This window comes from Lacerta agilis, chromosome 17 (genome assembly GCF_009819535.1).
Source record: "Lacerta agilis isolate rLacAgi1 chromosome 17, rLacAgi1.pri, whole genome shotgun sequence".
In the NCBI taxonomy this organism is placed as follows: Eukaryota; Metazoa; Chordata; class Lepidosauria; order Squamata; family Lacertidae; genus Lacerta; species Lacerta agilis.
This window is the reverse complement of record NC_046328.1, coordinates 21,223,670-21,239,811: the sequence shown is the minus strand read 5'-3', so window position 1 is coordinate 21,239,811 and position 16,142 is coordinate 21,223,670. Positions and strand designations below refer to the sequence as shown.

Sequence of the window (16,142 nt, the reverse complement as noted above, 5' to 3'; positions counted from 1 at the left end):
CATGCAATGCACATGCTCTACCACTGAGCTATGATGCTTCCCCACAAGACTCATAGACTCATAGAACTATGGAGTTGGAAGGGACCCTGAGGGTCATCTAGTCCAACCCCCTGCAATGCAGGAATCTCAACACACAGACCCCATCTAATTTGAAACCATACCAGACCCTGCTTAGCTTTGCAAATGTGCTGGAAGTTTTATTACTGCATGAAGGGAACAATCCTCCCTCTTAGAGGCTTCTATTTAACCAGACCATTGGTTCACCAAGCTCAATATTGTCGATGTTCGCTTCCACCAACCTAGAGCCCTCCGGATGGCTTTGGAGTACAGCTCCCATTGGCTCTTTCTGGGGCTGATGGAGTCCAAAACTTTTAGAGGGCACTACATTGGGGAAGGCTGCTCCATGTTGACTGGCAGCAGCAAGACACGAGACCTTCCCAGCATCATGTCTGAGGCCTCTTGCATACAAGGTATGGGCTCCGTCACTATGTTTTGGTCACTTGCAGGAACATAGGAAACTACCTTATCCCATGGTAGACCACTGTTCTCCCCCCCCCCTTCAGCTCAGTAATGTCTACATCAACAGCTGCTCCCCAGGATTTCAGAGAAGAAGTCTTTCCCAGCACTACCTAGGGACGCTGGGCGTTGAACAGCGGACTTTCTGCCTGAGAGGCAGATGCTCTACCACCAATCTACAGCTGTTCACCATACCAGGTTGCGTCCATCTTGCCCAGTATTGCCGACATTGGCTGGCAGCCGATCTGTAGGATATCAGACGGGGTGGGGGGGGGGGCATTCCAAGATCTTCCTGCAGATGTCTGGGGGTTAGTTAGAAAGCGGTGCTATTAAAGTTGCAGGTTCAATCCCCATATGGGACAGCTGCAGGGGGTTGGACTAGATCAGTGGTTCCCAACCTTTTTTGGCCATGCCCCACCAAAGCATCTTTAAAATCCTGTGACATATAATTCTTACTATTCAAGAAGTGGAGGATCTATTCACCTGGAGGATGCCTAAAGGGCCATTCACTGTTATTAACGCATTCTCAAATTGTCGCCCTTAAAAATAAAACTACCCCACATTGGGAACCACGGGACTAGATGGTCCTCAGAATTCCTTCTAAACCCTATGATTCTATGACCCTCTGCATGCAAAACCTTCTGGTGGTTCCCTCACTGCAAGAAGCGAAGTTACAGGGAATCAGGCAGAGGGCCTTTTCGGTAGTGGCGCCCGCCATGTGGAACGCACTCCCATCAGATGTCAAGGAAATAATCAACTATCTGACGTTTAGAACAGTGTTTTTCAACCACTGTTCCGCGGCACACTGTTGCCTGGTGTGCCGTGGGAAAATTACTTTATATATAGTCATGGGGTCACGAAGAGTCGGACACGACTGAACGACTGAACAACAACAATAGTCAATATAGGCACAGAGTTAAATTTTTTAACATTTTCTAATGGTGGTGTGCCTCGTGATTTTTTTCATGAAACAAGTGTGCCTTTGCCCAAAAAAGGTTGAAAAACACTGGTTTAGAAGACAGCTGAAGGCAGCCCTGTTTAGGGAAGCTTTTAATATTTGATGAATTGTTGTATTTTAATATTTTGCTGTAAGCCGCCCAGAGTGGCGGGGGAAACATTACACTGAAGCATAACGCTTCCCCCTGACCTGTAGCCACTAGTGCTAAAAAAACAAAAAACAAAACTCAATACTGCTCTTAATCCTACTCCTTCCCGTACCAAGTCCAGGATAAGCTGCTCCAAAAGGTCCTCTTTTCCTCCTCCTCCAGCCTCGGCGGCGACGGCGACAACTCCCAGATCACAGTCCGACGCGGTGGGGCTGCCGAGAGGCCTCCGAGGCGGCGGCGGCGGCGGCGGCATCAGCTGTTGCTGCTCCTCCTCCGGCTCCCACCGAGCGACGCCTCCGCAGCAGCCCCAGCCCCGCACGGGCTCTGGAGCCCCGCCATCCCCGCCGCGCTGCCTTTTCCGGCCGCCTCTGCTCGCCGGCCCTCTGCTGCTCTTCCTCCGGCCCTCCGGAGTCAGCTCTGCCCGCCAGCGGCGGCGGAAAAGCTCCAGCTCGGCCGCTCCGTCGTCCATAGCAACCCGAACAGAGACACCGGGCTCTGGCGGGGCTCACACCGGATCCGATCGCTTCCGGTTTCTAGGTCCGCTGGCGATAGCAGCCCGGGCGGAAACTGAGGCTGCCGCTCCGGGGTTCCGCCGTGTCGTCGGGGAGCAGCGCGCTCGGCCAATCAGCGAAGGCAGCGCCAGCGGAGGGGGCGGGAGCAGCTCCGAGTTCCACGGAGAGCTGGTTCGGCTCTACAAACCGCGTTCTGTCGCGGCATCTTCTCCCCGCTCAGAAACGTATAGCTAGCTAATAAAGCAGCAGCGGTGCATTCCATGCCACTCCGGCAGCCGCCACGCTGCTTCGGATTTCTTATTCATGATTCGGCTTTATTTTGAATTGTTGCTTGTGCCATATAATTAAAGCGTTGCACTGCAGTACTATGCGTTGTTGTTGTTGTTGTCGCCATTATTATGGGTATACTGTATCTTACAAGTCAGGTGTGCCACACCTCTCATTTCTTATGATGGCACTCCCCGCTTACCCGTCTCCTCGCAAATATCTGGATAACGAGTCTTATCCTTTCTTCTTGTGGACATAACATCCCATGCCAGCCTTGGTTTGGTTCCATTTAGTTATTTAGTTATGAAGGCAGCCCTGTTTAGGGAAGTTTTTAATTTGTTGGGAGCCGCCAACAAATAGGCGGGGTGATAATAATAATAATAATAATAATAATAATAATAATAATAATAATAATAATAATAATAATAATAATAATAATAATAATTTGTTGTCGTCGTCGTTGTTGTCTGATGAAGTTCCGTTTTGTTATTTGGGTCACATTCACAGCTTTGTTTTTTCAGCCAGAACTCACTGGAACTGAGTTCCTGCACCCCTTGCCATTATAGGAGAACAAGGGAGGTGTTCATGATGAGTTCCAGCACCTTTTTTCTAGAAAAATAACACTGGTTACATGGATAAAATTAAATAACAATATTCCCCACCCCACCAAAAAAACACATTATCATTTATTACCTTACTAAAAGTAGGCCCACTTAAATTAATCAAAATATAAAAAAATATTTAAAAAATTCTCCAGTAGCACCTTAGAGACCAACTAAGTTTGTTCTTGGTATAAGCTTTCGTGTGCATGCACAGGTATTCCACACCAGATCCCAAGAGATAATGAATCCCTGCCTTCTAATTTATTTCAACTTTTAAATCAACTCACAGCTCTCTCCCCTGGGCTTTCTGCCCTTTTCTTCCTCTCTCTCTCTCTCTCCCCCCCCCATTGCAAAAGTCATTCCCCCCCACACACACACAATCTGCCAATTTCTCACCTCTCACTCACACCAGCAGGTGAATTGCCCATTCAGGGAGACCATGCACAGCTATTAAAGGAACATTAACATTCACTTGTCAAATCTCTTTCCTCTAATTGGCCAACACTATCAAGGCCAAACCGTAGTGATAAGCCCACCAGGAGCAACCAGAACAGCAACCTCGGGTTCAGTATTAAGTGGGGGGTTTGCAGGAAGAGGGTTCATTTCACACCATCACAGGAAATGAAGGGGTCCACACACAAAAAATCATAGCTCAGTACTGTCTACACTGACTGGCAGTGCCTCTCCAGCATGCAGGCAGAGGACACTCTAGTCTGGAACCCTGAAGTCCTGAACGGAACATTTTCATCCAATAATCCTGAAACTTGTTCCATGGGGAGCTCTCCGTGGTACTGAACTTCAGCGGCCTGATTTCTGCTTTGCACTGGAACAGAGGAAGCTGCCTCATTCTAAGTCAGACCAAGGACACATTCAATTTAATATTGTCTGTGCTGGCTGGCAGCGGCTCACCAGGACCTCAAAGGCTCTCTGCCAGTCCTACCTGGAGATGCCAGGGATATGTTGTAAACTGCCCTGTGATCTTCGGATGAAGGGTGATATACAAATTTAACAAATTAAATAAATTAAACATATAGTAGCTTCTGCCTGCAATAATTGAGGTTCATAAGAGGTATGAACTTCATCTGCAAGGCAACAGGATCCACCTGTATTACAATTCACATTGATTGGGTGATTGGGAGATTCATCCATGTAGCTCACTACTGTGTACACCATGAGTGATTAATCGTCTATGAAGGTCTCTGCCCCAAGGCACTTACTATCGTAAACTCAACACAGAGTTGAGAAGAAGTGTGAAGAAGTCTGGAGAAGTGTGAATGCACACGAAAGCTTATACCCAGAACAACCTTAGTTGGTCTCTAAGGTGCAACTGGACAAATTTTAAATGTTTTAATTTATTTCAACACAGAGCAGACATAAAAGAAAGGAATTTAAGGAGGCAGAATAAACAAAGAATGAATGTGTTTTTATTTTTCAGTTAACATGAAGTTAAGCTTAGTTAGGAATGGGCAAAATGGCCTGATCCAGCAGGCAGTTTTTATATTCGTGTGTGTGAGAGAGGGGGGGGGGGAGTAAGGAAGAACTAAGGAAAGTAGATAAGAGAAAAATAGGAGAGGGGAAAGCGAATTAGGAAAAGTTAGAGGAAGAAAGCAAAGCAAAGGAATGCAGAGGAAAACGGGGGTGCAAGTTTGAAAAAAAATATTGGGGTGCCCAGGTAAGTCCCTCCCCACATAATCAATTACATGCTGGGGAGCACCCACACCGTTTGAATGGCAATGCAAACCAACTTTTTTGGGGGCGCCCCCTTAAATATTTTATTGACAGGGTGAAAGGACTTCGGCCACCTAGAAGGTGGCTCCTATGGAGGAAAAAATGAGAGGAGCAACACAGATGTCCGTGAGAGGGAAAGAAAAACAAGGAAGGTGGAAGGTGGAAAGAAGGCGTAAGAGCAGGAGAACAGGTAAGAGAAAGAAAAGGAAGGGGGAAAGGGATAGTTGAGAGAGAGACAGAGTAGGAGGAAAGAAAAAAGAAGGGTGGCCGAGAGAGAGAGAGAGAGAGGAGGCGGCTGCCCCGAAAGAGTTAAGCCTCGCTCCCTCCCTCCACGGCCGCGTCTCTCCCTCGCCGCCGTCTTGCGGCCGCCCCGTCGGGGAGGATGATCTCAGCCAGCATGTGACGCCCGAGCGCGCCACGCTCCGCGCCAGACTGACAGCCGCGGCGGCAGCAGCCTCAACAGCAGCAGCGGGAAGAGCAGCAGCCTCGGCGGCGGCGGCGGCGGCGGCAGCGACGGCGGCGGCAGCGCATCGGCTGGCGTGGCGGCGCGTCTCGGGGCTGGCGAGCGGCGCTGGGCTGGGCGGCGAGGGCGGCGGAGGCGAAGGCGTCGGGGCGCTGGGCCTGGCCACCATGTGCCCGTCGTGCGCCTCCTCGCTGCCCGGCCGCCCTCCGGCCGCCGCCTGCTTCTGCGCGCAGAGCAGCCCGGGCCGGGCGCGCGTCTCCGGGGCGCAGCTCACGGCGGCGCGCCTGCGGGCCATCGGCGATGAGCTGCAAGCGCGGACGGCGGCCAGGAAGGCGACGCGGGCCCGCCGGGCGTCCGCCGCCGCCGGCACCGGCCTGGCCACGTCCCTGGCGCTGCTGGCCGCCTTGGCCTGGCTGAGCCGCCGGGGTCGCGTGTAGGGCGGCGGAGCGACGGCGCCTCGACGGGCGGCCCGGCGAGTCAGCGGCACCGGCGGTAGGTGAGGGGCCCGGCGAGGCTGGTGGTGGTGGGGACGATCTTGGGGATCCAGTCAGCGGGAGGGGGAACCTGGGGAGCTCGGTCCTGTTTCCAAGTGGTAAGCAGCTGCCAGCCCGTGTCAGCAGTACTTGAGCTGGAGGGGTCATGGGTAGAAGGCAGCTGCTTCCCCTGTTCCTGTTTCATTCAACTCATTACCCTTGAAGACTGGAAGTTTATTTTACTTTTATGTGGAAAGCACCACAGCCCAGTGGTTAGAGCATCTGCTTAGGCCCGGAGTTCAACCCCCAGCATCTCCAGGTAACGTTGGGATAGACTCTGTGCCTGAAACGTCTGCCAGTCAGTGTAGACAATGGTCTAACTTGGGGTAAGGCAGCTCCCCATGTTTCTGTTTAATTCAGCCCTTTATCCAGAGCATTGAGGACTAGACACTTTTTTTCTGAAAGCACCATAGCTCAGTGGTAGCACACCATCTGCTTTGCATGCCAAAGGTCCCAGGTTCAATCCCTGCAATTCCAGGTAGAGCTAGGAGAGAGCCCTGTTGGAAACGCCGGAGGTTGTTGCCAGTCAATGTAGGCAGTACTGAGCCAGATAAAACAGCTTGGTGTAAGCAAGGCAACGTCCTATGTTCCTCAATGCCTCTAAGTCACACAAAAGCTCATACCAAGAACAAACTTAGCTGGTCTCTAAGGTGCTACTGGAAGGAATTTTTTTATTTTGTTTTGACTATGGCAGACCAACATGGCTACCTACCTGTAACTGGAACTTTTTTGGTCGTGGTCATAGGGTCCCCCAGCTAGAGCCACTTCCCATGTTATGAAATGAGTGAGGGCGCAAGTTCCCCTCTGTACGGGACAGGAGTCCACATCGGAGAGCCTAGTAGCACCCTGAAGACTCGCCAAGTTATTTGTGACACAAGCTTTCCTGAACAAGAGTCCATGGGGGATTCTAGCCCACGGAAGCTGGCGCTGTGAAATGCTTCTATGTTTTGTTAGTCTTTGAAGGTGCCACACAGGACTCTGTCTCCAAGAAGCTGGCAGGACTCTCCCCCTTTTGAAAACGTAGCAATAAACATCTTCTTGTGGTAATCTAAAGCCATGTTTCTTATGCACTGGCTTCACCAGCTCGGCATCTGACAGATGTTGTTGTAGTACAACTCCCATCAGCGCTGCCATGGTTGGTTGAAGGGTGCTGTGGGATATCTCATTTGTGGGGTAGTTCCCTGAGCTGCAAATCAGGAAGCGTCCTAGCTGGGATATTGTCTCTGCATCGAACATGTTAGGTGGTTTTCCGTTAGCGTTTCTGCCTGGAAATAATGATACTGATCTACCTGGTAGGGTTGTTGTAAAGATTACAGCTAGAAAATGAAATAAAAAATTCTTTCCAGTAGCACCTTAGAGACCAACTGAGTTTGTTCCTGGTATGAGCTTTCGTGTGCATGGCAGACCAACACGGCTACCCACCTGTAACTGGAGCTAGAAGATGCACATTAAGCCTTTTGAGCCCTGGAAAGTGCTCAACAGGTGTTAAGTCGGATGTCGATGATGAATTTCATATATAACATGGCATGCTCGCATTGATGTGACTTGATATTAAATTCCTTTCTCCTCCTCCAATATAAAATGCACGAATAGTTTGTGGAAATCCTTGCCATGAGGCACGGAGAGGGCAATTGGTTTAAACGGCTCTAAAAAAAAATGTTTACATTAGGAGTATTTGTTGATGGGCGGCTATGCAGATTTATTTAAGAAAGTGAATGGAAAGGGCCTTAAGAAAACATCCACAGAGGAAAAGACTTTGATTGGCTGCTGGCCACAGTGCCTAGGTCAAGCCTGCACATTCAGAGGTGCTCAACCTGTGAGTGTCAGTTGTTGGGTGGCTGGGAAACAGGAGCAGGAGAGTGTCACTGCATTCATGTCCTGATTGTGGATTTTACTGTGGCAATGAGGACGCTTGACCAGCCGGTCTGGCGGTCTGATCCCCTTTTCCATGTCGCATGTGCGCAGTGTCCAAACCTTTCCTGTAAACTTCACCTGAGCTGATTTGGCTTACAGATAAGACATGGGTAGATTGCCTTGCATAGCTTAGGCCATCGAAGAGAGATGTTGGACACAGAGCATCACAAGTGCGAGATCTGCTTTCTTGCCTCTGCTTCCTGTCCTTAAAGATAACAGGTGGGATCTTTAAGACAGAATTGGGGAGGAGGACCGTAGCTCAGTGGGTAGAGTGCAAGCTTAGCATGCCAAAGGTACCAAGTTCAATCCCCGGCATCTCCATGTAGGGCTGGGAGAGATCCCTCGCCTGAAACCTTGGAGAGATGCTGCCGGTCAGTGTAGACCATGCTGAGCTCAATAAATCAATGTCCTGATCATATATAGAGTAACTTCCTAAGGTGCCAGCGGCAACTGACCAAGGAGGGTGCGGCGAGGGTGGCAGCTCCAGGATAGAGAAGTGAGGGTTTGCTGTCAGTAGCTGGCGTAGCTGGAAGCTTCTGACCCTAAGCCAGGGACCTGTTCCAGCCATCCTGCCTGCCAGCGGCTGCCCCATTTAATGTGCAAATTCCCAGTTGGCTTGGCCGGCCGAGTGGGAGGAAGCTTGGGTGAGAGGCAGATGCAGGACCCAAGCTCTCCCAGGCAGGTGTGTCTGTTGGCAGCCAGCACCAAGCCTTGTGAGCTAAGACACATGCATGCCTAAGGGAGGGAAAGGGATGCACACAATTGCGAAAGTTGCAGAGATGGGTACACCGTAGCTTATTGGCAGAGCACATCATTTGCATGCCGAAGGTCCTGGGTTCAATCCCTGACATTTCCAAGTAGAATCGTAGACTTGTAGAGTTGCCAGGGACCCTATCATCTAGTCCAACCCTCTGCAAGACAGGAATATGCAGCTGTCCCAAATAGGACAGGGAGAGATGCCTGCCTGAAATCTTGGGAAGCCATCGCCAGTCAGTATCAGCAATACAAAGCTAGATGGGTCAAATGGCCTGAGTCGGTATAAGGCATTCCTCTGTTTCTGGGGTTTGATGGAAGGGGCATAGTTCAGGAACAGTGCTCTGCAGAGGGTCCCTAAATAGTATCTCTATTTAGGATACTTCCAGCTGACCTGCTTACTGAGCACTCATCCTTATGTTTTTATTGATTGGTTCATTAATCACCTTCCATACCCACGTCTCAAGGCGATATCTAATTATATGCAGTTAAAAACAGCAGCACAGAAAGCAGCTATGCAACAGGTTAATGGAGAGACCGCCCTCTCCCTTATTTGTCCACTAGGTCACTAAGGTCTGTGGGAGAATGTCTTGTGCAAGCCCCAAAGACCTCAGAAACACCCCCACTTTGCAATAGTGTAATTCATAGCAGGGCCTTCTGTGTGGCTGCCCCTTTTCCATAGAGCAGCATCCCGGTCAGGATGTGGCAGATGCTCCTACTATCTGCACTTTTCGGAAGCAGTTTGAAGATGTTTCTTGCTCTGACAGGCTTGTTATGTTTGTAGGGTGATCAAATGTCGTACTTGTTGACCAGTCACTCTGATTTGTTTGTAGGGAGGTTAGAGGTTAGTGGCAACAGAGCAAGAGTTATCCAGTGCCTTCCGGTCCATTTCCCCTTCACTTTCCTTACTGAAGAAAATCCGATCTTTTGGGGAAATGGGTTTGTCGCCCCAGGCCCCCCAACAACAGCGCAGCAGGTCTTTACTGGGATGCAACTGAATCCCACACAAAAACTGTCTGGAAAAACCTCCTCAAAGAGGATCGTGGATCAAGTGATAGGAAGGCTCTCTTGCATGAGATCTTAAAAGAGTCAGAGTTGACTGCAGATGGGCACGAAATCTGAGCTGGTGTAAGGCACTTTCTGATGTGCCTAAACGCTAATTCCATCAAAACTAGACAAAGCTCTGCTTGAATTGATTGGGGTTCGAATTTCACCCAAACACTGCCAACCAGATCTTTTCCTTTTTTAAGAAAACACAAAACCTTTTTTAAAAAAAAACACACACACAAACCAATAACAGATCAGTGCATCCTGAGTGTAACAGTTTGAACGCCTTACTCTAAACTGGAAACTCTTGGTGGAGGCAGGGATTTCTCGGGCATCTTTGCTATATGCTGAAAGACACAGCCTCTTTACCCTGGGCATTTGACAGGTGAGGTGTTGTGTTTTGCAGGACCTACCTCTTTGGCTGAAGTTCTGCACTCTTCCCTCCCCTTTGAAGCCGTTTTCTTTGTTCTGCAATGGCAACGGGTTCGATCGGCTTTTATAACTCCGCGCTGTACTGTTGCCACCTGCCCTGGGACCTCATGGTGAAGGGCGGATAAGAAATCTTATAAATAAAAATAAATAAACCCCTCTTTCTTCTTGATATGAGGGCAGAAACTGATTTAAAGCAGGAAATTGACAATTGGATTTCCCTAGAGGCTTTTTTCCCCACTTTAAAGTGCCTAGGAAGGGTTTTTTTGGTTCCCTTTTTATTACAGCAGTAGCGTTAGGAGAGGGTGGGTGTCCACCCCTTTCCTCTTGTATCTCTCCCCCCAATCTAAATCTCCCACTCCCCTCTAAGCTACGATTAGTCCTGGTCCAGAACGGTGGAGAGTGGAGAGGAAAATATTTTCAGGCTGGAAGAATGCATCTCCTTTTTAAAAAATTTTTTTTTGCTCTGAGGAACTGATACCCATTTAGAGAGTTGGGTGTGTTTTCGTTTGGAGGAAGTTAAATTAGATGGGGGGAAGGTTAAATACTAACCTCCCTTGCTGCCAGCACTGTTGATCTGAGGAAGATCAGAGTCCTTTGCAGCTACTTTATAGAAAAATAAAGGCAGGCCATGGGCATTCTTGCATCAAGCCCAGTTTAACTCTCCAGCATTGCAAAGCCAAGCCTATTCCTCTCTGTATGGGCAGGAAGACAACTTTAGTTGTTTTCTAAAAGGGTGCCCACGTGGGTGTCCTGTTGGAATTGGTGGTAGAGATTTTGCTCAGTGGTAGATGTGTTGTGTGAATTTGGTTTTCGCTCACATCATTTACGCTCCCAGAAGGAAAACGCCAAATGAAAAACAGCTGTCCTTTGAAATCCACGCCTCTGAATTTGGGGGGTGCATGTCTCGAACCCAACAGAGCCCAGGAAAAGAAAAATGCATCTGTTTTGGGAAAGTGTGCCTGAAAATGCAGACATGAGCGAAACTAATATACAAAGATACATTGTATTTTGGGGGGAAATTGCTTGCTAAAAGTGTGCATTTGAATCAGTATTGTACACAAAACATGTGTATATATGAGGGGAAATTTGCACCAAAATGCTGATGAATATTCATGAGGATTAAAATGGGAAATGGGAAAATGGGAAACTGATGCAGAAAAATGGGAGAGTAAAAATTCAGATTGGAAGAATTAGATAAACTGCAATTGACAGATATGCCCACCACCAGTGGTTTGCAAACAGAACAGACTTCATTCTCTTTCATTTCCAGTTTTAAAAAAGACCTCAGTGTGTTTCAGTAGACCACAAACATTGTTAACCAGATTACCTATCCTGGCCCTGGTTTAGCCCTTCTCTCGATATTTCTGCAAAACACAAATTGCTTATTGTACAAAGTCCTTATGTTCTGATTGATAGCTACTGTCCGGTTAGCAGTAGCCGATCGCTATCAGGACTCCACGCAGTTCTCATTGTAAGGTGATCCAAAATCTGGTCTCTTGCCTAGCTGAAAAACTGAAAAGCAAATACTAATAAGGGTTGAAAGCAGGAGGGACAAATTTGCAGACAAGTGGGATCCTTTTTGCATTACATGGCCCATCACTGAGGTGTAATACAACTTCCACTTTCCCAAAAAAATGTTTTAGTTAGATTCGTTTCTGAGGCACCTCCCTCCCTGGCGAAAGCAGTTCCTGATGGTCAAGGCTGAAATGGATGTATTCTGTGTGCTTGCGAATTTCCCCTGCTAGCATGTAGCAGATTGCCGGGCCCTGTGTTGTTATGGTTATGCTAACATCCTTTCATCTCATTGTGTACTGTATGACACTGCGATGTCATGGATTGATAAATAAAAATGTGAGAGAAAAGACCTCGGGCAGCAAAACACCGAAAGAGCTGCTCTGTCTGTCCTGAGATCGAGGAGAACTGCTGCCGTTCAGAGCTGACAGTTCCGGGCTCAGTGGTCTAAGTGGCCTGACTCAAGGCCAATTCATGTTGGTGTAATAAAACAAGGACGCGGGTGGCGCTATGGTCTAAATCACTGAGCCTCTTGGGCTTGCTGATCAGAAGGTTGGCAGTTTGAATCGGCACAATGGGGTGAGCTCCTGTTTCTCTGTCCCAGCTCGTGCCAACCTAGCAGTTTGAAAGCACACATGTGCCAGTAGATAAATAGGTACAGTTGCGGCAGGAAGATAAACGGCATTTCCGTGCGCTCTGGTTTCCGTCACAGTGTCCTGTTGCACCAGAAGTTGTTTAGTCATGCTGGCCACATGACCCAGAAAGCTGTCTGTGGACAAATGCCGGCTCCCTCGGCCTGAAAGCAAGATGAGCACTGCAACCCCATAGTTGCCTTTGACTGGACGTAACTGCAGGGGTCCCTTACCTTTACCTTTTAGTGTAATTACCCCCAAAGCTATTGAAGGCTAAACTGCCCGTGCTGTGTGAAAGTGCCTGTGGATATCGCTGGGCAGCAGGCATGCCATCCTCTTATCAGGTCATTTCTCCTCCTAAATGTCTGCTTGGATGGTGGTTTTGAACCTTTTCCAGCTCTATGTTTCTGTCTGTCTCTTGGATCCACCTTGATCCAAGCATCTTCCCCTGCTCTCCCTTTTTTTTGGGGGGGGGGGGTACGATGCACGATCAGGGACAGGAAAGTTCCCTGGGGACAAAGGCCATGAGCTTCCCAACAACACAGGATCTCTCCATCATGCCCTCCTGGTCAAAAGGCACCATGGCAGCAAAGAATGGGCCGCATCTCATTAAGCAGACTTTTCCCCAAAGTGCACGCTTCAATTAATTTGCGGCACGTTAAAAGAGTTAACGAGTCTGTTGCTTTTGCCAGGGTGCGGTGCAGGGAACGATAAGCGCACTGCAGTGTCAAGGCAGCCGAATCAGGTTTGTTATGTATTTGCACCTAGTCGTCAAAGACTATCAAAAGCAAAAAGGTTGGCAGTATGAACATCCTCCAAGGTAACCTCAAGCTGAGTTAGCTCGGGTCCACTTCAGGGGTGGTAGCTCAGTGGAACGGCATCTGCTTTGCATGCAGAAATTCTTTGGTTCGATCCCCAGCATCTCCAGGTAGGGCTGGCAGAGAATCCCATCTGAAACCCCGGAGAGCCACTGCCAGCTGGGGTACACAATACTGAGCTGGTGGATTGAGGCTCTGTATTTGTTGTTGTTTAGTCGTTTAGTCGTATCCGACTCTTTGTGACCCCATGGACCAGAGCACGCCAGGCACTCCTGTCTTCCACTGCCTCCCGCAGTTTGGTCAGACTCATGTTGGTAGCTTCGAGAACACTGTCCAACCATCTCATCCTCTGCCGTCCCCTTCTCCTTGTGCCCTCCATCTTTCCCAACATCAGGGTCTTTTCCAGGGAGTCTTCTCTTCTCATGAGGTGGCCAAAGTATTGGAGCCTCAGCTTCAGGATCTGTCCTTCCAGTGAGCACTCAGGGCTGATTTCCTTCAGAATGGATAGGTTTGCTCTTCTTGCAGTCCATGGGACTCTCAAGAGTCTCCTCCAGCACCATAATTCAAAAGCATCAATTCTTCGGCAATCAGCCTTCTTTATGGTCCAGCTCTCACTTCCATACATCACTACTGGGAAAACCATAGCTTTAACTATATGGACCTTTGTCGGCAAGGTGATGTCTCTGCTTTTTAAGATGCTGTCTAGGTTTGTCATCGCTTTTCTCCCAAGAAGCAGGTGTCTTTTAATTTCGTGACTGCTGTCACCATCTGCAGTGATCATGGAGCCCAAGAAAGTGAAATCTCTCACTGCCTCCTTTTCTTCCCCTTCTATTTGCCAGGAGGTGATGGGACTAGTGGCCATGATCTTAGTTTTTTTGATGTTGAGGTTCAGAACATATTTTGCACTCTCCTCTTTCACCCTCATTAAGAGGTTCTTGATTTCCTTCTCACTTTCTGCCATCAAAGTTGTGTCGTCTGCATATCTGAGGTTGTTGATATTTCTTCCGGCAATCTTAATTCCTGTTTGGGATTCATCCAGCCCAGCCTTTCACATGATGAATGATTAGGCAGCTTCCAACCCACCTTCCATGTCAGCAAACTTGAAACGCCCCAATTTTTCTTTGCATCACACCTCTTTAAAAAGGAATAAACGTTCTCCTCTTAACAAATAATGAAAAAAGGCGAAATGAGAGTCGAGACGAAATGGATTTACTGAAGCCGGCATAAAATGATGTCAAACCTAAATGAATATAAATATTCATGAAATAAAACTCCGCACCCCCAAATCTTCCCGAAGAGGCACAACAGTCTCTCATCAAAGTTTTCTGTTTTCATCGGGACAGCAGAATTGGGCTGGGGTAGAATGGGAGTGGGGGGAGCAGGAGGAAGCCTGTGTGATCCTTTATATTAATAGCCTTCTGTGCCTGCCAGGGACGCTTTTTTTTAAACCCATGATGTCATGAGTATCTTTGAGGCTCTGTCACATGCACAAACCAAAAGGGCTCTACAACAAAATGTTGCCGCGTAGCCTTACTTCCTTGCAGGAGGGTCGTTGTTCACAGTCCCTTGCAGTTTGCTAAGAGTGCTGAGAGTTGGAAGAAGACCTCTTTCCACTCTCAGAGCTATAATTCCCAGAGTGGTTTAACAATTAATTCTTCTTACTGGGGAACTCTGGGAATTGCAGCTCTGGGGGGGGGGAGACTAGGATAGCAGCACCTTTAACAAGCTACACTTCCCAGATTCCTTTGGGGAAAGTCACAATGGTTTAAAGTTGTATGGTACTGCTTTAAGTGCATAGTGCAGATGCGGCCTTGGAAGGAACGGTGCTCACCTGTTTGACCGCTTCAATCAGCAGAATTAGCCTTTTACAAGTGCCACGTAATGTTTCTTCTGCCCTTGCAAGAAATAGCTCTTTCAGTGTGGTGGCACCTGCTCATTGGAACTCCCTGCCCATTGACATTATTAAGGAGGTGCCTTTGTTGTGTTGTTTTTGGTGCCTGCCAAAACCTTTTCTTCTTCCTTTTATCCTAGCATGTGATTGTAAACATGTAATTGTTAACGCGCCATTTCATCATGCATGTTGTTGTTGTTGTTGTTCAGTCGTTCAGTCGTGTCCGACTCTTTGTGACCCCATGGACCAGTGCACACCAGGCACGCCTATCCTCCACTGCCTCCCGCAGTTTGGCCAAACTCATGCCAGTCGCTTTGAGAACACTGTCCAACCATCTCATCCTCTGTCGTCCCCTTCTCCTTGTGCCCTCCATCTTTCCCAACATCAGGGTCTTCTTTTCCAGGGAGTCTTCTCTTCTCATGAGGTGGCCAAAGTACTGGAGTCTCAACTTCAGGATCTGCCCTTCCAGTGACCACTCACGGCTGATTTCTTTAAGGATGGATAAGTTTGATCTTTTTGCAGTCCATGGGACTCTCAAGAGTCTCCTCCAGCACCATAATTCAGAAGCATCAATTCTTCGGCGATCAGCCTTCTTTATGGTCCAGCTCTCACTTCCATACATTACTACTGGGAATCATGCATCATGCATAATTGTTTCAAAACGACCGGTTTTATTTATGTTTTGGATAACACGTCAACTGGTTTTTAATGCTTTGCGTTCATCCGTATGGTTTAAATGAATGGGTTTTTTTTAAAAAAAAATTGTTCTTGGTAAACTTAAAAGGCTGAGTAAGCGGTACATACCTTTTGCTGAGTAAGAAATAAATAAAATAGAATAAATTTGGCTTATATGAGTGAGAATGTAGGAAAAGGCCATTTCCACCCTCACCCTCACCCACTGTAGAAAACACACACTATAGCTAAGTTAGTCATGGCTGCCTGTCCGAAGACAGGCTGGGAAGCAAGGCAGGTAATAATAAGAATGATAATAATGTTATTATTCATAATCCGCCCATCTGCTGGCTGGTGTATAAATGAAGAGACGCTCTGGCAGAGAGACTAGGCTTTATAATGTATTTACTTGAATGCAATGCACACTTTTTTTGACAAATTATGCTGCGAAAATTAGGGTGCACGTTAGATTGGATGGCGCCAGCAAGTACTCTTTTTTTAGTTACAAGGTTTTGAAAACTGAGGTGTGCATTAGATTCAGTGGCGCATTAAATTCATTCACGTCAATACGGTAATATAGGACCAGGTGGAACCCCATTGGCCCTTTGTGTCATCTGATCCTTGCTTCGCCGGTAGCTTTGGCGCCTCCTGCTGGTCACCAAAAGCATAAATGTCGTGGGCTGACAACTTGGGAAGGCATTATTCCAAAATGGTGTCGCTCTGCTTCCTTACATGCTGGGTGGT

General features: G+C 48.1%; 1 protein-coding gene across 1 annotated transcript in view; it reads right to left on the bottom strand.

The window, feature by feature from the left end:
* FBXW8 (F-box and WD repeat domain containing 8) overlaps positions 1-2,152 on the bottom strand; it is a 62,168-nt gene extending 60,016 nt beyond the window's left edge. Inside the window, exon 1 of the mRNA XM_033136131.1 lies at positions 1,735-2,152. Coding sequence (XP_032992022.1) covers positions 1,735-2,091 — 357 coding nt within the window. The 5' untranslated portion in view covers positions 2,092-2,152. The remainder of the gene's footprint in view (positions 1-1,734) is intronic.
* Between the last annotated feature and the right edge of the window lie 13,990 nt (positions 2,153-16,142).